The sequence below is a fragment of the Thunnus thynnus genome, chromosome 16 (genome assembly GCF_963924715.1).
Source record: "Thunnus thynnus chromosome 16, fThuThy2.1, whole genome shotgun sequence".
Lineage (NCBI taxonomy): Eukaryota > Metazoa > Chordata > Actinopteri > Scombriformes > Scombridae > Thunnus > Thunnus thynnus.
Window position 1 is genome coordinate 25,500,460 of NC_089532.1, and position 26,277 is coordinate 25,526,736.

At 38.4% G+C, this 26,277-nt stretch overlaps 4 protein-coding genes across 4 annotated transcripts; 2 read left to right on the top strand and 2 right to left on the bottom strand.

Moving 5' to 3' along the window:
* Positions 1 to 34: 34 nt before the first annotated feature.
* On the bottom strand, positions 35 to 1,600 carry LOC137200210 (ornithine decarboxylase 1-like). Its single transcript, XM_067614862.1, has 5 exons — positions 1,590 to 1,600; positions 1,463 to 1,508; positions 1,132 to 1,294; positions 904 to 1,019; positions 35 to 784 (listed from the first exon to the last, which is right to left on the bottom strand). Exons 1-5 carry the CDS (start codon positions 1,598 to 1,600, stop codon positions 710 to 712), a joined length of 411 nt encoding a protein of 136 aa, XP_067470963.1. The 3' UTR covers positions 35 to 709.
* A 392-nt stretch (positions 1,601 to 1,992) lies between these two features.
* LOC137200211 (G-protein coupled receptor family C group 6 member A-like) lies at positions 1,993 to 8,861 on the top strand. Its single transcript, XM_067614863.1, has 7 exons — positions 1,993 to 2,016; positions 2,386 to 2,570; positions 2,665 to 2,977; positions 3,207 to 4,016; positions 4,914 to 5,126; positions 5,201 to 5,318; positions 6,240 to 8,861. The coding sequence occupies exons 1-7, from the start codon at positions 1,993 to 1,995 to the stop codon at positions 7,160 to 7,162; spliced, it is 2,586 nt and encodes an 861-aa protein (XP_067470964.1). The 3' UTR covers positions 7,163 to 8,861.
* Positions 8,862 to 12,664: 3,803 nt separating this feature from the next.
* Positions 12,665 to 18,652, top strand: LOC137199524 (G-protein coupled receptor family C group 6 member A-like). The gene is made up of 6 exons (XM_067613864.1): positions 12,665 to 12,914; positions 13,009 to 13,321; positions 13,546 to 14,358; positions 14,970 to 15,182; positions 15,257 to 15,374; positions 16,333 to 18,652. The coding sequence occupies exons 1-6, from the start codon at positions 12,745 to 12,747 to the stop codon at positions 17,256 to 17,258; spliced, it is 2,553 nt and encodes an 850-aa protein (XP_067469965.1). The 5' UTR covers positions 12,665 to 12,744; the 3' UTR covers positions 17,259 to 18,652.
* A 25-nt stretch (positions 18,653 to 18,677) lies between these two features.
* On the bottom strand, positions 18,678 to 24,337 carry LOC137199525 (ornithine decarboxylase-like). The gene is made up of 11 exons (XM_067613866.1): positions 24,198 to 24,337; positions 23,066 to 23,214; positions 22,699 to 22,830; positions 21,989 to 22,162; positions 21,680 to 21,852; positions 21,337 to 21,553; positions 21,157 to 21,240; positions 20,828 to 20,990; positions 20,585 to 20,700; positions 20,252 to 20,466; positions 18,678 to 20,161 (listed from the first exon to the last, which is right to left on the bottom strand). Exons 3-11 carry the CDS (start codon positions 22,792 to 22,794, stop codon positions 20,023 to 20,025), a joined length of 1,377 nt encoding a protein of 458 aa, XP_067469967.1. The 5' UTR covers positions 22,795 to 22,830; positions 23,066 to 23,214; positions 24,198 to 24,337; the 3' UTR covers positions 18,678 to 20,022.
* Positions 24,338 to 26,277: the final 1,940 nt, after the last annotated feature.

Below are 26,277 nucleotides of genomic sequence, written 5' to 3' on the forward strand. Positions count from 1 at the left end.
AACAGGGAAACACTGTGGCAGACAACCACTTGATATGGCTAATTCAGACTGGTGAAGCCTCATATAAGCTTCAGATCAACTTTTAAATGCATTTTTGCACAAAATGACTGTGTGGACACACTCTGGAATATGGCCGCCATCACTTACACTGAAAACACATTTGAAGGGAATCTTTGAATAGCCAGTATGAACAGGAGGAATGATTACAGCAATGAAAACTTCTTTCACTGTTCATATGGACTGCTGTTTTAAGATACATTTGAAAAATGTGAACCTATCCTTTAATTGCTGGCATTACCATAAGAGTCTTTTAGCACAACAGGTTAGCTGAACATGTCCAGAGGCTAACATACAATTCAACATACATAAGGAACAGATTTTCCAATAACAAATACATATTTACTTGGGTTCAATTCTTATTTTCCCATTGATTCTTATCAAACTCAGTTCTTCCTACATACCTTCCATGGGAATTATTAGAAAATTACAGCCCCCTCAAGTAAAATGTTACCATTAATTGACTCTGACACAGCCTACAATAGTGCGCATTTTCATACAATTGTATTAACATTCAAATTTGCAATAGACTGCTTCTAAAGAAACACGAGAGCTCAATAATCATGAACATGTTACACACATGCAATGTCTTTTTCAGAAGTTAAAAAGTCTAGTTTCAATTATTTAACGTATTGTCTGTGCAGTATATTTCTTAATTGACTGGGAAAACATCACATGTTGGGCCCCAGATACTGCAGAGGAACATGACCTCATCTGACTTTGGCTTCTTTTGGTAGGAAAAGGAGGGGATGGACACAAGAGGTTAAACATTAGCTTTGCTACAACTGTTCTAAACCAATGAGATGAGAAACATAGTTGCCATTTCAGTCCTTGAATTTAGCATACCTTATGCAATGTTGGCAGACAGTGAGCATGGTCATAAAGTATACAGTTGAAGGATCCATACACTCCATCGTTGACATAGTACATCAGGGTCCTGTCATTGGTCCCTTTGTCTTCCTCTGTGACAAAAGCATAAATCCATTTTACTACTGAGAATTACCAATGACAAACCTATGTTTAGAATAAACAAATTTAAAATAATGCCAAGTTTTTCTAAATCAAGGCTTTTACCATCAGAGGCTAATTCCTCATCCATGATGACCTTCTTGGCAATGATGTTGATCACCAGTGTGTAAGCAGAGGCCACATAAAAGCGCCCTGGCTCAGCAATGATCTTCACACCACAATCAGCAGGGAGATACTTGTCCAGGGCCGGGTTAATCACGGCTGTGATCTAACATGAAAAAAAACAAGTGTTCACATGACGTCAGAATATAAAAAACACAAAGTTGTTGGCTGTACTGCCTTGTTATATTTAGTTTTAGTTTAGTTGACAAAGCATTCATGGGAATGACACGTTTAGCCTAAGAAATACTACTTGACTAAGGAAAATTAAAGGTACCTCTTCAAATTTGAGTTCAGCATCATCTGAACCAGGGAAACAGATTCTCCAATTACAAATACATATTTACTTGGGTTCAATTCTTATTTTCCCGTTGATTCTTGACAAATTACTCAGTTCTTCCTACAAACCTTCCATGGGAATTATTAGAAAATTACAGACCCCTAAAGTAAAATGTTACCATTAATTCACTCTGACACAGCCTACAATAGTGCACATTTTCATACACTTGTATTAACATTCAAATTTGCAATGGACTGCTGCTAAAGAAACATGAGAACTCAATAATCATGAACATGTTACACGCATTCAATGTCTTTTTTCAGAAGTTGAACAGTCTAGTTTCAGTTGTTTAACGTATTGTCTGTGCATATTTCTTAATTGACTGGGACAACTAAGACGTCAAAAGGTCCATTACACCATATCAAAATATATCATATTTTTCATGATTAAATAATGAGTTTTACAATCCTGTCCTCTACTGGCAAGTATAAGCAGTAACATACAAGAAATGACTTATGGGGTCCTGAATGGATTCACAAACACAGTACCTGGTATTATAGCAATATTACTCCTGATATATTGATTGATCAAATGATCAAGATTGAATGATACATTGTGAAAAAAAAATTAACAAAAAACTCTCTACTTGAATGAAGAAACCTGCCTGGGAGACTGAGACTGATAAGGAATGAATCATCTTCTATGAGCAGTTCAAATCACCATGTTGTTTTTGTGACTGTTTATTTGTTTTGAGGATGTGTTGGTTAGAGCAACTGATTTGCATCAGGTTATAGAATCTGTCTCACAATGCAAATGATCCTATCTGACGTCACACAAGAGGAAGTTAAATGAGAGCGTTTGTCCAGGAATTGGGTCATAAAGTAGAGAGAGGATCAAATGCATACATACATGTGTTTTAGCCCTGCGTATCCACAATGTTCTGGTTCAGGTTATTTGTCACTATCATGAGCTTATTTTGCCCATGTTCGGGAGACGATGGCTTTCTCCATGCATATTCTCCGGGGGATATCGTCATTGGAGGACTTTTCCCTATTCACTTAAACACTAATAGAACAACAACGCCTGGACCAGTCTCCTGTAGTGAGTAAGTACGACCTCACTGAAATGAATCCTTTTACATGACATTTAACTTAACTTTGTGAGCTCATGAATTTCATAACTTCTATCAATTTTCGCAGCTATGATTTCCAAATGTTCCTACGAACTCAAGTGATGATATATGCCATCAGAGAAATAAACCAGCACACACCGAGGGTTCTACCCAACATCACCATTGGATATGACATCTATGACACTTGTGGAGATGTCACCTTGGCCATCAGAGCTACACTCCAGCTGCTGGAGGGCCAGTCAGACCCTCAGAGCTGTTTACTACCTGAAAACATTCAATCTGCTTTACCTGAACCCAAAACAAAGGTGGTTATTGGTGAGAGGTTTTCTGAAGTGTCAACAGCTGTTGCACGAGTTGTTTCTCTGGCATCAGTTACCCAGGTTTGTTTTCTCTGTACTTGATACTGTCAGATAAGTTAGAAATGCAAAATGCAAAGTTTGAGGCTACTGATTATAATGAGCTAATGAAGATTGACTGTCTAAATCTAAGATTCTATAGCTTTACAAATACAATAATAGCAATACATACCATTATTTTGACTTTAAATGCATCACTGTTGCAAACTGCATGCAGAACAATTTTGACATGGTTAATTCCTGTTTGCCACAGATTAGTTATGCATCGACGAGCGAGCTGCTCAGCAAGAAGCTGAAGTTCCCCACTTTTCTGAGAACAATATCAAGTGATGAATATCAGACAAAGGCCATTGCTGAGCTGGTGAAGCAGTTTAATTGGAAAACAGTGGCCATTGTAGGAAGTGATGATGAGTATGGGAAGTACGGCAGTGATCGACTTACAGACAATTTAAATGAAATGAAGGACATCTGCATTGAATTCATTGACATATTGCCTGGTTACTTTGCCCAGAACACATCCAAAACCCGTAAGAAGTTGGATGAACTGGTGAGCAAAATCAGAAAATCCTCTGCCGAAGCCATCATCATGTTCACCGGGGGTGGCAATGTTAATGTCATTATGGAAAAAGCTATTCAACTCAACCTCAACAGAACTTGGATTGCAAGTGATTCATGGTCTACCTCGTCAAAGATCTCTGCGATGCCAGACATTGAGATGGCCGGGCAGGTTTATGGTTTCATCTCTAAGAGGAATGAGGTGCCTGGTTTTAAGGACTACGTCATGTCAATGTTCAATGGAACCACCAATGACATTCTTGAACATTATCTGACTCACTATTCATGTGCGAATCAGTCTGAGAACAGAGAGAATAACTGCTTGTTAACAAACAGCCAACAAGGGTCAAAGGAATGTCTGGACCCAAGCTGCTTGCCCCATTACATCGACCACGATGAATCATACAATATCTACTTAGCCGTCCAAGTCATTGTTGAAGGTCTCAGACGCTTGCTGAAATGCGACAACCAACAGTGTCAACAAAGTGCCAAATTTACAGCCTTGGAGGTATAGTACAATTATCTTTCTGACATATTTTTGCATTGCTATTGCATATCTTAAAAGCCATAGTGTGAAAGTTTTGGGAAATACTTTCTTGCAGAGGTAGATGAGAAGATCAAAAACACGCCAAAATAAAATGCCAAAATAAAAACAAATCAAACAAAGAAATAAAGTGAAATGAATACAAAGTTTTTAATCCATCCAAAAACAAAGTGTGAAAATTATAATTTGTGTTTTATGAGGGGTCATGTGCTATGACTATTTCTCACAAATTGCTAATTTACAACCTTGGAAGTGCAGTAAAGTTATCTTGCTGATACATTTAGTCTTTAAGGCAACTAACATTTTGTGAAATGTTGGTTTCACAAAATGTTAGATGAGAAGATTGATACAGCTGTTATATGTATCTGGTAAATATAAAGCCACAGACAGCAGCCGGCTATATGTTGTTTGTTTAATCCATACAAAATAGTATATTTTTACAGACTATTTTGTTTTGTGTTATGGACTACTTCTAACACTTTAGTTTTTGTATGGATTAAACAAGCAAGATATAACAGTCTTTATCCTAAGCTATAAGCAGCTGCTGGCTGTAGCCTTATATTTACTTTTTACATGACAGCTATGAGAGAAGTGGTATCAAGATAGTGTGTTTCCCAAAATGTCTAACTATTCCTTTGAAAAAACAAAAATTACAATGTCTTTTTTTGTATTTGACAAAATGTACCTATAATATTCTAACACACTGCAAAGTTTCTAACTTTATTAGAAGTCTTCTCTTTAAAATATAAGATAGTTCCCCCTTTATGGATTATAGCTGTTGTCATTTTGCTTGTAATAGGAGAAAAAATGTGTTGATTTTCCCAGACAACAGTGTAGTTTTGTTTATGTTTGTCTTCACAGCTTCTCACAGAAATCAGGAAAGTCAACTTCACTGTGAACACCATGCGTATATTCTTTGACCCCAATGGAGACCCCAGTTTTGGATATGATATTGTATATTGGAACATGACTGGATCCACACAGCGCACACACGTAAAAACCATTGGAGAGTACTGGCCAGACGGAAAAATTCAAGTCCCAGATGATCTTGTTGAAAAAATGAGCAAAGTAACGGTGAGGTCAAGATTTAATTACATATTTATTCCCCTAAATAATGCATGAGTACTGATTCTGTTTTGTCCTTAAAGGTTAGTGCTTACAACTGCTCTAAAATGTGTAAAGCGGGACAAGAGTTGAAAAAGCAAAATGACCAGTGCTGTTATCAGTGTGTTCAATGTGCAGATGGAGACTTTTCCTTGGGAGGCCGTGAGTATCATATTAATAATCTCAAACAACATAACGATGTCTGCAGATAACTGAACTGTTTTCTTCCCATATGAAATATCCACCACCTAAAAATAGTAAAAGTCTCAATCCATCTCCCTGTGATGTGGATAATTTTGCAAAATTGAACATTTGAATAAATGTTTGTTTTAAAATAAAATGAAACAAGTAGATTTATTAATGTTTCACAGTTTAAATTCATTCTTTACAGTATTTATATAAGTTATATACAGTAATTGTTCAAATCTACTCATTTCATTTTATTTTTAAACAAACATTTATTCAAACATTCAATTTTGCAAAAATGTTCACATCACAGGGACCTCCCCTTGCTCCCCCCAAAAAATTCAGACCAGCAAAAAATCTATAACCCTCCCAATTTTCTAACTCACCTCCCCCGTTAATAATTTTTGTACAGTCCCTAACTAATATGAGGATGTGTATTTGATTCACCACCACCATGTGTTTTAACCAGACCTAGTCTCCCTTACTATTGAAGTTCTAAACCACAATAGAAGTGCTGTTTACTCCCTTAAATATTTAAAATCACAATCCAGACTGCTGATTCATTACATTACTGTATAATTCTCAAAGAAAGTTTACATAATAAACATTTTGAAAAATTAAAACTCTCTTATATGAGTTGTACACCAAATATGATGTTCAGATTAAATTATCATTGTTGTCTGGCCTGTTTTAATAAATGTTCAAAGACAGGTCTGCATTCATTTGAAAATTTTGCATAACTGTCACACTGCTATATGTGATGTTAATCAAATGTTGTCGTTCAAAAGAATCAACAATTCAGGAAGTCTTACATAATCCTTTTCAATTTGAATTCATCCTTCAATTTACACAAAATTATTCTGCAGTGAAATTGCATTTCTTTGTTTGCTCCCACAGGTGAGGAATGTAAAAGCTGCAGGAAGAATCAGTACTCATCTCCAAAAAAGGATAAGTGTTTGAATAAAACTGTTGAATTTTTAGATTGGCCAGATCCTGTCATTATATTGTTGAGTTCATTTGAAGTCTTGGGGATCATCATTACCATTGTGTTTGCTATTTTGTTTACAGTCTATCGTAGTACTCCCATTGTAAAGGCGGTTGGAGGTTACTTGTGTTTCTTGGAGCTTTTTTCCTTGCTGGCCTGCTTCTGCCTTACATTTAACTTCATAGGGAAACCCACTAAGGCTTCCTGCAAGTTAGGCCTGCCTTTCTTCGGCATAGCCTTTTCCCTCTGCATCTCCTGCATTCTGGCCAACCTGCTCCAAATCCTAGTAGGCTTCAACTTTGACCTGAAGATAGGGTCCTGGCTGAAGAAGCTCAATCAGCCGCTGGCTGTGGTGGTTATCATCTCAGGGATCCAGTTGGCGCTATGTGTACTATGGCTGTATAACCCCCCAGTTCCAGGAGAACAAATATTGAGCAAGAGCATCCTGCTGCAGTGTCAGAAAGGCTCCACTGGGCTCTTTGTAGCCATGTTAGGCTATAATGCTCTCTTGGCCATCATCTGTTTCCTGTTTGCATTCAAAGGAAAGCAGTTGCCAGATTTGTATAAAAATGCAAGTTTAATCACCATCAGTATGCTGCTGTTTTTAGTCATTTGGATCATCCTCATCCCTATTTATCTCAATTTGATTGGGAAATACAAACAAGCAATTGAAAGCGCTGCCATTCTCATTTCTAGCTACAGCATCCTCGGCTGTCACTTGGCCCCCAAGTGTTACATTATGGTGTTCAAGAAGGAGATTAATAATGAGAACGCCATTACTGAGTACATTAGGAAGCATTATGAGCAGAAAGGCATTACTGTGGTGAAATCCTAATCTCATATGCAAATCCATAAATTCTTTTCAGGTGCTGGGTAATTATCATCTGAGCAGAAAGACTTTCTGTATGTGCATCTCTCTCAGACTGTTACTGTAACGTGTGTTGATGTGTCGTCACACATGGTATGTACAATATGTATTTGTGCTACATGTATCCTGACATATGGAAGTATTTACTGCAGATTTTGTTATTTGTATACAGATCAGAGGTTTCCAAGGTTGTGTCAATAATCCATTTGTTGGCAAAACTCCTACTTCACTGCTGTTACAACTAGAGATGCACCGATACTGATACTGATATCGATCCAATACTGACTCAGATAGCTTGATTGAGTATGGGTGACATGGGCCGATCTATGTCAAATACCATTATTTTAATAAATAACGATTCAGTAAATTTATATCTATGTATTTATTTGTTACATTTTGTTTTACAAAGTTAGGAATGCAATGTTTTTGCCTTGCACGTAAAAAAAAAAGATCCCAGTCTCTTCCAGTGAGGCATACAGCTTATTAATTAGACACTGGTATCAGATATGTACTCAGTATTGGCTGATACCCAAAGCCCAGGTATCAGTATCAGTATCGGGACTAAAAAAGTCATATCAGTGCATCCCTAGTTACAACCACTGCTACTAAATCATGAGATGTTTTGTAAAGACATTGAGCTTTTGCATATGATCCTTACTGACATAAATTGCGACAAACGACGTTTTAAACTTTGAATAAGAGACTTTAGTGCAAATGCAAGGTAATATTTTGACCCACCTGTAAATATGCATATTGTGTATATTTTTTTTTACATTTTCAGTCATATTGTCTTTCAGATAGAAGTACTCAGACAATCGTATGTATGATATATATATGTGATGTGATCACCCTGATTAACTCATGACTGTATGATAGCTTACAGTTTTTATTTGAGTGTATACAGAAACTGAAGTGAGTGTTTTAGTGCACCAAATATCTGAGCATGAACGTTGCTTGAGAAATTCATTAGTGTGTGTTGATAGTATGCTGGAATGAAAAATCAATTACTTTGCATGTGTTTGAAGCAGGGTTGAGTGTGAAGGGAAATAACTGTGAAATTTATCTATGCCACAACTGAGATCATTGAAGGCACCTCAACTGTATATGCCAAATTGAGAATGTGGCAGATTAAATCAGTTCCTTTTACAAACACTAGATGGGGCTCTTGAAACATCCTGTAAATAGATTCCATAAAGATCCCCTTCAGACATGTATAAATACACATCATTGTTCCAAGCAGAGCAATAATATGTCTGATATGGTTTTCTGCAAAAAAATAAATAAAATTACTTTGTTAAAATGCTTAAAATTACATCTCCTCCTTCTCCTCTATGAATATATAAATATTATTTCAGAAACTGCTGGACACAAGATGTCTCCTACTTCACGGTGAAGTCCATTCTCTGTGTCTGTACACTGGAGGCTTCAAGTTTCCACATCACACTTGTGTAAATTGAATATGTCCCAAGGATTGGCTTCCAAATTATTTTTGATGTCACAGATCATGCTTGTAGACCCACCACATAAAATTGTATTTTCAGTGAGAAACGTTACACTTTCAATAGATGAAATGTGAAAACAGCCTTCTATCATCAAACTCTGCACATACATCATTCTGTACAGTGAAGCTCATTCGTCCAGCTGTAGAAATAAGAAGAAAAACATGTTTTTGAGTGGAGGGGGACTTTAAGTTCAAAGTGCCTGTTTAAGTATCTGAGTGGCTTTTATTTTGTCCCATATGTACAAAACACACAACATCCATAATTCGGCTCTGCACCTAACGTTTTATTTATTAAAAAAATACAAAACTTCAATAAGTTTCCATAGGAAAGCATTATGAATTTGCAATCCCATCTCTTTCGTATCCATTTCAAATGTATGATTAAACATGGTTTCTTATTAATATCATGAACAGATTTCTGGCTTTCTACAGGTTACAAAACATGAAAATAAAATCAAGTGGAACACCCCACGCCCAGCCCAAAGTGTGGGCCCCACTGGGACTCATTGTGGGCATGCAGCATGCCCACAGTATGCCCCTAAGTGGGCATGCTGTGGCCCCACTGGGGCCCACAATGGGCCCCACACTCAGCCCACACTTTGGGCTGGGTGTGGGCTGTCCCACTGGGGTACCACCTGGGCCCCATAGTGTGGGACCCACACATGCCCCACATTTCAGGCCAGTAACAGGGCCCACAGTGGGCTGCCCCTGCTTAAATCTATGTTTCAAACACATACATTTATTCACAGACAGGTTAGAAGAAAAAAATAAGAAAAAATAAAAAATGAAGAAAATATATTGAAAATTGAGTATAAAACTGAGCATATAGGTTAAACACTGAATAAAATGCTAAAACAATTTTCTTTTTTATAAAACAGAACAATGACCACATAGAACCACATTAGAACACAATAAGTACATAATAAATCAATCTCCTCAGGGGCCTCAGTGGTTCTCTGCCATTTATCTTCTGGTCCTTCTGTTCATGGGGAACCACAATGTTAAATACTAGACAAAATAAATAAGAACAAGCAAAAAATTTGAACACAAGGTCCAAAGGTTTTTTTCTGAAGCCTTCATATATAATGGAAAAGTAACACACACAAAGGGTTATAGTGAGGTGCTGATTGCTGGAAGCAGACTCAAGAGCAGGAATAAAGTATTGCACACTCTGGCTCCATATGCATTTCCCTTTTATTTGGATGACATTTTGGCCCTCATGCTTTCTTCAAGATCAGCAATCATAGTAGGACACAGTTACTGGTATGTTATATAGGTCACACCCTAGTAGCACAGCTGATGGTGATTAGATAATCATGTTCCACCATTAGGGTGAGAATATCAATCAAAAGGCCCTCAGCAGATCAAAACTTTTAACAAACAGTGACAGGAACTACAGCCAATCAATTCTTTTTAAATAAAGTGACAAAAACCAATATGTTTCATACCACATATAGAGATTTAAATTTTACATTCCAATGCTTTTGGTTAACTGCTTTGGGCTCCACACGGACTATTCCACAGGGGGGCTCATGTGGGCTTTCTGTGGGCAAGCCCACAATTGGTTGCCCACAGAAGACCCTCATTGGGGCCCAGAAGTGTAAAACTACTTTGGGCCTGCACAGGCTATCCCACAGGGTGGGCTTTCTGTGGGCAAGCCCACAATTGGTTGCCCACAGAAAACCCTGGTTGGGGCCCAAAATTGCAAAACTGCTTTGGGCCCCGAATGGACTTACCCACAGGGGCCCCTATGTGGGTTTTCTGTGGGAAAGTCCAACGGTGGGCTTGCCCACAGAGAGCCCACATAGGGTCCCCAAAGGGCAAAAATGCTGTGGGCCCTGCATAGGCTTACCCACATGGGGCCCACGTGGGATTAGTATGGGTTTGCCCTGCCCACAATGCCCCACAGTAAACCCACACATATCCACAGTGAGCCCGCATGGGCATGTTTGCTGGGTGTGTATGGAACTATACATATTCAACATTTGCATGAGAATGACAACTTCAGCCATTAACAGAACACACACACATTGATGTCCTATTGCTTCAAGAACAACGGTCAGAAAATACCGAATATGGTGCTATTGACATGTTAAAATCTAGATGATTAACACTTGAGGGGTTCTGTACAGAAGTGGAGATCATGGAAAAAAATAAATATAAAAATAGCAGCCGTTGTTGAAGAATTAAATCACTCCTCCAGCTACATCTTTGCAAGTTACTAGCTGAGGCTGTAAATTCAACTGTTAACAAGGCTTTGAGGGGGCAACAGTTCAATAAACTTAAACAAAGATGGTTAAAATTATTATTTTTTTATTTTATCAAATGAATAGCGTATGAGTAACCCGTCACCTCTATTGCTATAGTTTCAAGTGTTGTGAGTCCTATGGCGATGGGAAACCTTCAATGAAGTAGTTTATGGTTTATTTTGCAAAGCAACTGTTTCTCTCCCCACTTTATTCTAGTTCCGCAAATAGGTTCTTCATGAATACAGTTCTTATATTCATTCCCTGTAATTAGGGCAGAACGACTTCAGCAACAATGTCATGTACAGAGCTGCCCTGTAACAGTGGAACAGCCTGGAACCCACAGAGACACTCAGAGTGTGATTCAGCCTCGTGTCATTAAGGGTTGATCCCCAGCTTCCATACAGAACACTGAAATGTGTGCAACAACATGCTCTTCTCATTCTCCTGTCAAGTAACCGGCCTTGAAATTTCACGTACATTTGGGGAGAAGAGAAAAAAGAAAGAACCTTCTCCAATAATTAATGGCAAGAGATGCTAGATCTGGGAAACACTGCTGTGATGTACAGAATGTGTTTAAACCACATGGGCCTGGCAGGGCTTAGTGGGCATCTCCAAGCTGCTCTCTCGGCCACAGCAGGCTGGCACTTCAAACAGGCAGGACTCTTCCGCAGGAGCTGGCAGGCCCTTGGAACAGATCTGCTGCACATGTTGCCTGCAGAGGAAAATACAGGTAGATTTAGATTCTGTGGGAACACAACACACATTTAAACTGCCCAACAACTGTTGGCTGTACTGCCTTGTTATATTCAGTTTTAGTTTAGTTGACAAAGCATTCATGGGAATGACACGTTTAGCCTAAGAAATACTACTTGACTAAGGAAAATTAAAGGTACCTCTTCAAATTTGAGTTCAGCATCATCTGAACCAGGGAAACAGATTCTCCAATTACAAATACATATTTACTTGGATTCAATTCTTGTTTTCCCGTTGATTCTTAACAAATTACTCCGTTCTTCCTACAAACCTTCCATGGGAATTATTAGAAAATTACAGACCCCTAAAGTAAAATATTACCATTAATTCACTCTGACACAGCCTACAATAGTGCACATTTTCATACACTTGTATTAACATTCAAATTTGCAATGGACTGCTGCTAAAGAAACATGAGAACTCAATAATCATGAACATGTTACACGCATTCAATGTCTTTTTCAGAAGTTGAACAGTCTAGTTTCATTTGTTTAACGTATTGTCTGTGCAGTATATTTCTTAATAGACTGGGTACAACTAAGAAGTCAAAAGGTCCATTACACCATATCAAAATATATCATATTTTTCATGATTAAATAATACGTTTTACAATCCTGTCCTCTACTGGCAAGTATAAGCAGTAACATACAAGAAATGACTTATGGGGACCTGAATGGATTCACAAACACAGTACCTGGTATTATAGCAATATTACTCCTGATATATTGATTGATCAAATGACCAAGATTGTATGAAACCTTGTGAGAAAAAAAACATTAACAAAAAACTCTCTACTTGAATGCACATTATCCTCAGTGAGCGCAGTTTGCAAGGATTATAGTGCAGGCTGTGCCACACTTTTTAAAATGTGTTAGTTAGAGCGACTGATTTGCATCAGATTATAGAATCTGTCTCACAATGCAAATGATCCTGTCTGACGTCCCACAAGAGGAAATTATATGAGAGTGTTTGTCCAGGAATTGGGTCATGAAGTAGAGAGAGGATCAAATGCTTACATACATGTGTTTTAGCCCTGCGTATCCACAATGTTCTGGTTCAGGTTATTTGTCACTATCATGAGCTTATTTTGCCCATGTTCGGGAGACGATGGCTTTCTGCATGCATATTCTCTAGGGGATATCATCATTGGAGGACTTTTCCCTATTCACTTAAACACTAATAGAACAACAACGCCTGGACCAGTCTCCTGTAGTGAGTAAGTACGACCTCACTGAAATGAATCCTTTTACATGACATTTAACTTAACTTTGTGAGCTCATGAATTTCATAACCTCTATCAATTTTTGCAGCTATGATTTCCGAATGTTCCTACATACTCAAGTGATGATATACGCCATCAGAGAAATAAACCGGTACACACCGAGGGTTCTACCCAACATCACCATTGGATATGACATCTATGACACGTGTGGAGATGTCACCTTGGCCATCAGAGCTACACTCCAGCTGCTGGAGGGCCAGTCAGACCCTCAGAGCTGTTTACTACCTGAAAACATTCAATCTGCTTTACCTGAACCCAAAACAAAGGTGGTGATTGGTGAGAGGAATTCTGAAGTGTCAACAGTTGTTGCACGAGTTGTTTCCCTGGCATCAGTTACCCAGGTTTGTTTTCTCTGTACTTGATACTGTCAGATAAGTTAGAAATGCAAAATGCAAAGTTTGAGGCTACTGATTATAATGAGCTAATGAAGATTGACTGTCTAAATCTAAGATTCTGTAGCTTTACAAATACAATAATAGCAATACATACCATTATTTTGACTTTAAATGCATCACTGTTGCAAACTGCATGCAATTTTGACATGGTTTATTCCTGTTTGCCACAGATTAGTTATGCAGCGACGAGCGAGCTGCTCAGCAAGAAAATGAAGTTTCCCACTTTTCTGAGAACAACATCAAGTGATGAATATCAGACAAAGGCCATTGCTGAGCTGGTGAAGCAGTTTAATTGGAAAACAGTGGCCATTGTAGCAAGTGATGACGAGTATGGGATGTACGGAGGTTATCGACTCAAGGAAAACTTCATCGAAATGAAGGACATCTGCATTGAATTCATTGACACATTGCCTAATTACTTCTCCCAGAACACATCCAAAACCCGTAAGAAGTTGGATGAACTGGTGAGCAAAATCAGAAAATCCTCTGCCGAAGCCATCATCATGTTCACCAAGGACGTCAATGTTGATGTCATAATGGAAAAAGCTATTCAATGCAACCTCAACAGAACTTGGATTGCAAGTGATGCATGGTCTACCTCATCAAAGATCTCTGCAATGCCAGGCATTGAGATGGCCGGGCAGGTTTATGGTTTCATCTCTAAGAGGAATGAGGTGCCTGGTTTTAAGGACTACGTCATGTCAATGTTCAATGGAACCACCAATGACATTCTTGAACATTATCTGACTCACTATTCATGTGCGAATCAGTCTGAGGAGAACAGCGAGAATAACTGCTTGTTAACAAACAGCCAACAAGGGTCAAAGGAATGTCTGGACCCAAACTGCTTGCCCCATTACATCGACCACGATGAATCATACAATATCTACTTAGCCGTCCAAGTCATTGTTGAAGGTCTCAGACGCTTGCTGAAATGCGACAACCAACAGTGTCAACAAAGTGCCAAATTTACAGCCTTGGAGGTATAGTACAATTATCTTTCTGACATATTTTGCATTGCTATCGCATATCTTAAAAGCAATAGTGTGAAAGTTTTGGGAAATACTTTCTTACAGAGGTAGATGAGAAGATCAAAAACACTCTTATGATTGTCCAGTAAATATAAGCTTACAGCTAACAGCTTTGTTTAGTGTAAAGACTAGAAACTGGGAAATAGTGTATGGGAGATTTAAAATGTCTAAATAAAAACAAATCAATCAAGGAGATGAAGTGAAATAAAATACACATTGGTGTATGTATTTCCATTTTATGGAGATAAAAAGTTTTTTAATCCATTCAAAAACAAAGTGTGAAAATTATAACTTCTCATGCATTGACAGTGTATTTCCCAAAATGTGTTACTACTCCTTTAAACAAACAAATATTACAATGTCTTTTTTGTATTTGACAAAATATACCTATAATATTCTAACACACTGCAAAGTTTCCAACTTTATTGGAAGTCTTCTCTCTAAAATATAAGATAGTTCCCCCTTTATGGACTACAGCTGTTGTCATTTAAGTTGTATTAGAAGCGGAAATGTGTTGATTTTCCCAGACAACAGTGTAGTTTTGTTTATGTTTGTCTTCACAGCTTCTCACAGAAATCAGGAAAGTCAACTTCACTGTGAACACCACGCATATATTCTTTGACCCCAATGGAGACCCCAGATTTGGATATGATATTGTATATTGGAACATGACTGAATCCACACGGCGCACACACATAAAAACCATTGGAGAGTACTGGCCAGACGGAAAAATTCAAGTCCCAGATGATCTTGTTGAAAAAATGAGCAAAGTAACGGTGAGGTCAAGATTTAATTACATATTTATTCCCCTAAATAATGCATGAGTACTGATTCTGTTTTGTCCTTAAAGGTTAGTGCTTACAACTGCTCTAAAACGTGTGAACCGGGACAAGAGTTGAAAAGGCAAAATGACCAGTGCTGTTATCAGTGTGTTCAATGTGCAAATGGAGACTTTTCCTTGGGAGGCCGTGAGTATCATATTAATAATCTCAAACAACATAACGATGTCTGCAGATAACTGAACTGTTTTCTTCCCATATGAAATATCCACCACCTAAAAATAGTAAAAGTCTCAATCCATCTCCCTGTGATGTGGATAATTTTGCAAAATTGAACATTTGAATAAATGTTTGTTTTAAAATAAAATGAAACAAGTAGATTTATTATTATTATTATTATATATTATTAATTCATTCTTTACAGTATTTATATAAGTTATATACAGTAATTGTTGAAATCTACTCGTTTCATTTTATTTGAAAACAAACATTTATTCAAACATTCAATTTTGCAAAAATGTTCACATCACAGGGACCTCCCCTTGCTCCCCCCAAAAAATTCAGACCAGCAAAAAATCTATAACCCTCCCAATTTTCTAACTCACCTCCCCCGTTAATAATTTTTGTACAGTCCCTAACTAATGTGAGGATGTGTATTTGATTCACCACCACCATGTGTTTTAACCAGACCTAGTCTCCCTTACTATTGAAGTTCTAAACCACAATAGAAGTGCTGTTTACTCCCTTAAATATTTAAAATCACAATCCAGACTGCTGATTCATTACATTACTGTATAATTCTCAAAGAAAGTTTACATAATAAACATTTTGAAAAATTAAAACTCTCTTATATATGAGTTGTACACCAAATATGATGTTCAGATTAAATTATCATTGTTGTCTGGCCTGTTTTAATAAATGTTCAAAGACAGGTCTGCATTCATTTGAAAATTTTGCATAACTGTGCTGTCACACTGCTAAATGTGATGTTAATCAAATGTTGTCGTTCAGTACTTCCTCATTTATGTAAAACAAAAGAATCAACAATTCAGGAAGTCTTACATAATCCTTTTCAATTTGAATTCATCCTTCAATTTACACAAAATTATTCTGCAGTGAAATTGCATTTCTTTGTTTGCTCCCACAGGTGAGGAATGTAAACGCTGCAGGAAGAATCAGTACTCATCTCCAAAAAAGAATGAGTGTTTGAATAAAACTATTGAATTTTTAGATTGGTCAGATACCTTCATTATATTTTTGAGTTCATTTGAAGTCTTGGGGATCATCATTACCATTGTGTTTGCTATTTTGTTTACAGTCTATCGTAGTACTCCCATTGTAAAGGCGGTTGGAGGTTACTTGTGTTTCTTGGAGCTTTTTTCCTTGCTGGCCTGCTTCTGCCTTACATTTAACTTCATAGGGAAACCCACTAAGGCTTCCTGCATGTTAGGCCTGCCTTTCTTTGGCATAGCCTTTTCCCTCTGCATCTCCTGCATTCTGGCCAACCTGCTCCAAATCCTAGTAGGCTTCAACTTTGACCTGAAGATAGGGTCCTGGCTGAAGAAGCTCAATCAGCCGCTGGCTGTGGTGGTTATCGTCTCAGGGATCCAGTTGGCACTGTGTGTGCCATGGCTGTACTTTCACCCCCCAATTCCAGGAAATCAAACATTGAGCAAGAGCATCCTGCTGCAGTGTCAGAAAGGCTCCACTGGGTTCTTTGTAGCCATGTTAGGCTACAACGCTCTCTTGGCCGTCATCTGTTTCCTGTTTGCATTCAAAGGAAAGCAGTTGCCAGATTTGTATAAAAATGCAAGTTTAATCACCATCAGTATGCTGCTGTTTTTAGTCATTTGGATCATCTTCATCCCTATTTATCTCAATTTGATTGGGAAATACAAACAAGCAATTGAAAGCGCTGCCATTCTCATTTCAAGCTACAGCATCCTCGGCTGTCACTTGGCCCCCAAGTGTTACATTATGATGTTCAAGAAGGAGATTAATAATCAGAACGCTATTACTGAGTACATTAGGAAGCATTATGAGCAGAAAGGCATTACTGTGGTGAAATCCTAATCTCATATGCAAATCCATAAATTCTTTGCAAGTGCAGGTGTTAACTCATGACTAAATGACATTACTGAATGATAGTTTACAGTTTTTATTTAAGTGTAAAAACAAACTGAAGTGAGAGATGTTTCGCTTAAAAAAAGTAGGTACATTTACAGAAATCTATTGTTAGCTGAGTTAACTTGTTTTTTCTCTTGAACATGCAGTTTTGTCTTTCCTATGTTTACTGTTCCTGCCACTTTAAGCTTCATCACTTCATTTTGTACTGTGATTGTTTCTTGGGTTCAAGTACTATTTTATAAAGAAAGATTTGAAATGTTTCATCATAATGTGTACTGTAATTAACTGTGCGTTAAGTCTCTTACCCTTAAGGTTAATTGTTGGTAACAGTTATAATTTAAAAAAAACTTTGTTGTGAAATTCTTCTTAATGGAAACTGTGAAATTTTGGATTTTGGATGAATCTTTCAGGTTAGGCATGTTTCACAATCCAGTTTTTGCCTTGTGTAAAATCCATAAAGGTCAGAGGTGACTTGCAAAAGGTGTTTTATTGCACCAAATGTCTGAGCATGAACGTTGCTTGAGAAATTCATTAGTGTGTGTTGATAGTATGCTGGAATGAAAAATCAATTACTTTTTGCATGTGTTTGAAGCAGAGTGTGAAGGGAAATAACTGTGAAATTTATCTATGCCACAACTGAGATCATTGAAGGCACCTCAACTGTATATGCCAAATTGAGAATTGTCATTACCATCCATAATATGGATGGTAATGAGAATGTGGCAGATTAAATCAGTTCCTTTTACAAACACTAGATGGGGCTCTTGAAACATCCTGTAAATAGATTCCATAAAGATCCCCCTCAGACATGTATAAATACACATCATTGTTCCAAGCAGAGCAATAATGTGTCTGATATGGTTTCCTGCTAAAAAAAATAAATAAAATTACTTTGTTAAAATGCTTAAAATTACATCTCCTCCTTCTCCTCTATGAATATATAAATATTATTTCAGAAACTGCTGGACACAAGATGTCTCCTACTTCACTGTGAAGTCCATTCTCTGTGTCTGTACACTGGAGGCTTCAAGTTTCCACATCACACTTGTGTAAATTGAATATGTCCCAAGGATTGGCTTCCAAATTATTTTTGATATCACAGATCATGCTTGTAGACCCACCACATAAAATAGGATTTTCAAGGGCTCAGAGAAACTTTCTACTTTCAATAGATGAAAAACAGCCTTCTATCATCAAACTCTGCACATACATCATACTGTACAGTGAAGCTCAATCGTCCAGCTGTAGAAATAAGAAGAAAAACATGTTTTTGAGTGGAGGGGGACTTTAAGTTCAAAGTGCCTGTTTAAGTATCTGAGTGGCTTTTATTTTGTCCCATATGTACAAAACACACAACATCCATAATTCGGCTCTGCACCTAATGTTTTATTTATTAAAAAAATACAAAACTTCAAAAAGTTTCCATAGGAAAGCATTATGAATTTGCAATCCCGTCTCTTTCGTATCCATTTCAAATGTATGATTAAACATGGTTTCTTATTAATATCATGAACAGATTTCTGGCTTTCTACAGGTTACAAAACATGAAAATAAAATAACATAAGGAGGAGAAGAGGAGAGGTGCAGTCTGCTTCTTGAGTCCCTGTGGATAAGTGTTAATCTTGAAGATTTGTTTGGGATGTGGCGGCACCTGTAGTGTCTAGTGACTGGGACAAATAGGAGGATCACATGCTTGACATAGGGAGCTAAAATGCCTAATGTTTGGATCCATGTTGCTGTCTGACAAGTTGTTTCACATGATAAAGCCATTTCAGTACAGGGTAATACTCCATGTGATGTTTTTACATGCAGTGTGATGCATGCATATTATTTAATGCAAGTTTCTGTGTGTGGAACTATACATATTCAACTTCTGCATGGGAATGACAACTTCAGCCATTAACAGAACAGAAACACATTGATGTCCTATTGCTTCAAGAACAACAGTCGGGAAATATTGAATATGGTGCTTATTGATATGTTAAAATCTAGATGATTAACACTTGAGGGGTTCTGTACAGAAGTGGAGATCATGGAAAAAGATAAATATAAAAATAGCAGCCATTGTTGAGGAATTAAATCACTCCTCCAACCACATCTTTGCGAGTTACTAGCTGAGGCTGTAAATTCAGCTGTTAACAAGGCTTTGAGGGGGCAACAGTTCAATAAACTTACACTACGAAGGTTAGAATTATTTTGTTATTTTATTAAATGAATAGCGTATGAGTTACTCGTCACCTCTTGGACTATTGCTACAGTTTCAAGTGTTGTGAGTCCTATGGCGATGGGAAACCTTCAGTGAAGTAGTTTATGGTTTATTTTGCAAAGCAACTGTTTCTCTCCCCACTTTATTCTAGTTCCGCAAATAGGTTCTTCATGAATACAGTTCTTATATTCATTCCCTGTAATTAGGGCAGAACGACTTCAGCAACAATTTCATGTACAGAGCTGCCCTGTAACAGTGTGCCTGGAACCCACAGAGACACTCAGAGTGTGATTCAGCCTCATGTCATTAAGGGTTGATCCCCAGCTTCCATACAGAACACTGAAATGTGTGCAACAACATGCTCCTCTCATTCTCCTGTCAAGTAACTGGCCTTGAAATTTCACGTACATTTGAGGAGAAGAGAAAAAAGAAAGAACCTTCTCCAATAATTAATGGCAAGAGATGCTAGATCTGGGAAACACTGCTGTGATGTACAAAATGTGTTTAAACCACATGGGCCTGGCAGGGCTTAGTGGGCATCTCCAAGCTGCTCTCTCGGCCACAGCAGGCTGGCACTTCAAACAGGCAGGACTCCTCCGCAGGAGCTGGCAGGCCCTTGGAACAGATCTGCTGCACATGTTGCCTGCAGAGGAAAATACAGGTAGATTTAGATTCTGTGGGAACACAACACACATTTAAACTGCCCAACAATGTTTCTGTGACATGTACTCACCAGGCAGGGCGGGACATGACGTAGTGAATGTCAGGTCTCTGGAAGCCGTTGAAGGTGGAGGCGGCAGCCACAGTGTAGGCGCCCATGTTCTCGAAAACCAGCCAGTCGCCCACCTGCATGTCTGGCAGGTTACACTGCTCCACAATACGATCAAGGCCATCACATGTTGGGCCCCAAATACTGCAGGGGTACATGACCTCATCTGACTTTGGCTTCTTTTGGTAGGAAAAGGAGAGGGGAACACAAGAGGTTAAACATTAGCTTTGCTACAACTTTTCTTAACCCATGAGATGAGAAACATGGTTGCCATTTCAGTCCTTGAATTTAGCATACCTTATGCAATGTTGGCAGACAGTGAGCATGGTCATAAAGTATACAGTTGAAGGATCCATACACTCCATCGTTGACATAGTACATCAGGGTCCTGTCATTGGTCCCTTCGTCTTCCTCTGTGACAAAAGCATAAATCATCCATTTTACTACTGAGAATTACCAATGACAAACCTATGTTTAGAATAAACAGGGTTTTTTTTTAATTCAAAATAATGCCAAGTTTTTCTAAATCAAGGCTTTTACCATCAGAGGCTAATTCCTCATCCATGATGACCTTCTTGGCAATGATGTTGACCACCAGTGTGTAAGCAGAGGCCACATAAAAGCGCCCTGGCTCAGCAATGATCTTCACACCACAGTCAGCAGGGAAATACTTGTCCAGGGCCGGGTTAATCACGGCTGTGATCTAACATGAAAAAAAACAAGTGTTCACATGACATGAATATAAAAAACACAAAGTTGTTGGCTGTACTGCCTTGTTATATTTAGTTTTAGTTTAGTTAACAAAGCATTCATGGGAATGACATGTTTAGCCTAAGAAATACTACTTGACTAAGGAAAATTAAAAGTACCTCTTCAAATTTGAGTTCAGCATCATCTGAACCAGGGAAACCACCTCCGATGTCCAACAGGTTCATGTTGAAGCCCAGCTCATCCTAAGGGATGGGGGGGGGGGGAGTCATAAAAGTTTACTTTTCTGGTTGAAAACCCACACAAATCGCAGTTGCATGTGTATTTAAGGCAAGACTCACCCCCATATCGAAGACGCAGCGGGCATCAGTGATGGCCTGTGTGTAGGTCTCTGGGTCAGTGCAGCCGCTGCCAACATGGAAGCTAACACCAATCACATCCAGCCCCAGTTCCTTGGCCCGCTCAAGGAGGCCCCGACAAGCTTTGAGTGGGGCCCCAAACTTCACACTCAGGCGACACACTGCCTTTGAGTCATCCGTGGCAATACGCAACACCAACCTGGGAACAAAGAAACAACTGTGTAAGTGGAAAGGACAAAAGTGGAGATATGGCAGATGGGTAAAAACACTGCTAACACCCTCATATTATGGATGGTAATGACTAGCTTGATGTAAAGAGCCTTACTTGGCATTGTCATGACAACGGGCCACTTTCATCAGTTCCACCTCGCTATCAAAGGTCATCATCTGGACCCCATGAGCAGACGCATACTTGATCTGAGAAACCTGCTTGCAGGGGTTGGCATAGATGATTCTGCTTGGATCCACTCCCAGAGACTGAACCAGCTGAATCTCCGTCTAGAGGGGGGACAATGACAACAGTCAGCCAAAAAAAAGTGCTAATTTAAAATGCCATTTCAGCACTTGACCAACAGAGCTTTGTTTGTTTTATTCAGAGAACCTGTAGCGCTCTGGGAATGTCCCCAACACGCACCTTGCTTGCACAGTCAAAGCCAGTTCCCAGGGATGCCAGAGTCATAACTACAGCCCGGCTGTCGTTGCATTTGACAGCGTAGAAAGGAGCGACGCGGGGCAGGGCCCTCACCCAGCGCAGGTGTTTCTTTAACACATCGCCCAAGTCACAGACATAGAAGGCATCTCTGTCATCCTGTAATGGAGTGGATGAAAAGAGGGACACATTTTTAAAAAGGCTGTCCTGCAATAAAACATAATCCTTCAAAATAGAATACTACAGGATATGCTTCAAACAACTATACTACGCATGCAATATCAGGAAAGTGACAATAATTTGCACCAACAAGAACTTCAGGAGTTACTACAGAGTGTAGGATTTCAGTTTAACAGTTTGCTTTTAGTTTTAACATTAACATTGTTCTTAAATCATCATTTTCAGTCACTGTTCTTAGTTGTGGCTTGTAGTCTTTGTTGTCTCAATTACTGTTTGTAGTGGTTGTTTGTCTATGTCTGTTTTATTGTTGTCTCTATACCTGTATTAGTGTTGTATTGTGTGTTTTATCCCTCAAAAGCCTAACCAGGCACAAGGACTGCAAATTAGCTATGCATTTTATTTAAATGTAACAATGCCTACATGTATCGTCCCTGTCAAATAAATAATTAAATTCATCATCTAACAAATAAAGCCAGCTGTGTCTCCCCCAAGCAATGTCAACACAGGACACTTACCGTCATGGATGACTCATTGATGGTCTGTTCAACAATATCCCGGGCAGAGAAACCCTCCTCCAGGAAAGAGAAATCAAACTCAGTGGGAGTGTTCATGGTCACAAGAGGTCCTTTTGATTGGTCACTAGGAAACTGGAAGAGGGAGTGGGGGTAACTTGAGATTACATTCAGCTTTTAGAACAATGTGTCTCATGTGTTCTTGATTACTAAAGTTCATTTTATTCCCTATTCATGGGAAAGTCTCAAACAGTGTGAGTAATTCAAGGCATGGCACATTACTGAATGACATTTTGTTACAGTATTATCTGTATAAGATGACAGTACAGTACTGAATCAAGAAGTAAAAAAAACAGAGTCAAACACTTACTTGGATACGAAAGAGATGGAATTTGGTGTTGCTGTTTCTCAGGTGCAGAGAAGCCAAGGTGGCTCACCAGTGAAGTTAAACCCCTTCAGATAAGACTCAAGGCCAGGGCCTGCTGAGTAGCCAGAGTGCGTTCTCCTAGAGTGGTGATTCTGTAAACAAGAGTGGTTAACAGTGATCAAATAAAGCAGCATTTCGTGAAGGGGAACAAAACAAATTTCAGAAAAAAAAAAATTGAAATTAAAAACTCAGTATCAAAACGCTCAGTACTAGTTATGGGCTCAACTTTAGTGAGTTTAAAGTATACATTCTGAATAAAAATTGTAATATAAAATTTATTCATTCAATTTCTGAACTATTATGAATTCTGGAATATTTTACATTTAAATAAAGTTACAGATGTTTCTACTAAATCTATAATAAGTAACTTATGGCAGGTCAATAAAGCTGTAGTTCTCCAGGCTTTCATAGCGCTCCATTTTATAACTGTGTCATGACAACCTGACACCATCTGCACACAAAAAAAAATCCATTCAAAGACTCAATTCTTTAAGCCCCGCCCATGTAAGCTTTAATCCAATTACAAAGAAGATCCGCCTTTAACTTTAAAGAATGGCGTGAAGACGAACCAATCAGGGGCTAACAACTGACGCCAACGTCGGTGTGCCGGTTCCGCGTAGAGCTCTTCATGCCATGAGGCGATTTAGCATTTGAAGTTACTACTAACGTGGTTTAACTAAGTTACCCAAGTCACCATAGCCAATTTAAAAACTTGATAAGTATCACGTCAACAAACTGAAGTCTATAGCCCCGAAAAGTTACAATCATAGGCTAACGTTATGCGGTCAGTTTGCTAGGTTCGTCTAAGATAATAGGTAACGTTAACTTGGCTAACTTCGCCACACCGGCCACGTCGTAATGTTAGGCAACACTGAAGAGCGTTTCAATTCTGAAATAAAATTACGTTTCGGTGAAATAGCAAGATTACCTTACTCAAGTCTATTTTCCATTGTTCTTTTCAAGCCGCCATAACCAAACCAAACCAAACCAATCCAAACCAGCCCGCTAGCTAACGTTGGTTGACATGCATTTAAAATGCGTGGTTCTTAGTAACAAGACATCGAAAAGTTCTTACCTTAAAAAGCATTTACAAAGAGTTTGTCCATTAGACCCGAGTGCTGGGATAAAAAAAAAAGCAGTTCCCTTTCAAAATGAAGTCCACTGCTGAAGGCACCGCCTCACTACAAGGACTGCAATTGAGTGGAGGCAGATAACGGAGCCCCAGAGTATTTATAGACGGCTCGTTACTACGGCAACGCAGCCAGCTGAAACCGGCCTCCCATCCACGTATGAACCGGTTTGGGCTTGTCACTTCATCCACATGGTGGTAAAGACAGACAGGGACAACTAGCATTACCACAGAGCATTATCAAAGGTAACAGTAAACAGCCAGTTTAAACCGGTTTCTCATCTAAATGTTAAATAACTTTATGCCTGTCACTGCATTGTGGTAAAGACAAGACAGACAGAGCCCACAATGAACCACAAGCTCACACAGAACTACTCTAGTCATAGTTTGTGCCTTTTCATGTAAAAACGTGACTTGTATTGTCTCTTTTGTCAGTTTTTCTGACCTTTCTGAAAAAGTTAATACAGATTTGAACCTTTGAAATGTCTCTTTTATGTAAATTTGAAAATTTTCTCCTGTTGAAGTGTTGAAAAAGCCTGCATCTTTGACTGTATATGTTATCCACGTTAATTTGTTAGCAAGGCCAGGCAGTGCTTGCTGTGTAGAAATTTAAATTTAGAGAAGCATTTTATAATAAACATTAGAGCTAAAATGATTAGTCAATTCAATTGACAGGAAATATTTTGATAATTGATAATAGTTTCAATCATTTTCCAGGCAAAAAACATTTTCTTGGTTGAAGGTTCTTTTCTTGAAGGTTTTTTTTATTTTTGGTGATGAATGATCGTGAATTGAATGTCTGGGTTTTGGACTGGTGGTCAGATAAAATATTATGAATAAGTCACGTTAATATTTGCAAATTTTTTTGTTTTTCAGTATTTTCTGACAATTTATAGACAAAACATTAGGACTATGGTGCATTAATCTGCTAAATGAAAATGTAAATTGAAAATTAATCAACCATGAAAAGAAGTGATAGTAGTTGTAGCCCTAATAAACAATGATCACCAGTGCAGGCCAGCTGCAATGGAAGAAACTTGCACTGTATTTATTTGTGTTAATCCCTGAGGTGCTCAGTTATGCTGGCAGACTACAACTGTCTTCTGGCTCTGACTGACAGCAGTCTGCTCAGTCTCACTCAAAAGTTCCTCACCTGCCTGATGAGATTAAAGGAGATCACAAGATGACTCAGAGATAGCAAGATGTCAACACAGGTGTATGTACCAAAACAGCTATCTACTACATGAAGTTTAATTCGAATGAATACAGTTTTATCTATATCCTTGTCCACGTTTGTAAAACATGTTTGCCATGAATGAAAAATATATATGCTGCTGACCACTGAAAATGCTGCGCAGGATTATATCTCTATGTCTCTTATGGTGCTATTACTTCTACCTGGTAAAATGCTTTTTCACAAAGACCCCTCAATTTCCTGACCTCCAAACATTCCCCCTCACTGCACTTTTTAATCAGTCCAAAGGTTGCTTTCATAGACATTCGGTTTCTGAGCAGACATTACTAAATGGAGGAAAATGAAGAATTTGGTTAGTGTGGCTCAACAGTACATGTGGAAATGTTGCACAGGCCACTAACAGGAAAGTTTAGGGCTTCATGAGGACCACATATCTGTGGGCTTAGCTTAATATCTTTTCCAGGTCTGGAGGCCACAATCAAGATGGCATTCTACTCCTCGCACAACAGGGTTTCTATTCAAAAATGTCCGCAGAGTTGCTGAATGAAGTCATTTTTTTCCAAGTAGTTTAATTATCAAAAAGTAAAAAGCGCAGCCCTTTCTGAACTGGTCAAAAAGTTAAAATGAGGGTAAACACCACACTGACATGATGACATAATTTGCAATCATTTTCATGCATTGCAGTTTTCCTTATAGTCTTGCCCTGAATCTGAACTTGCTCTAGCAGGCCTCACCTCCTATGCAGACCCATGCCTGTCAGGCAGGAAGTGGGCCCACACTTGGGGGCTAATTCATTTTCAACAGATGCTTATCGGCTTGTCCAAAATCACA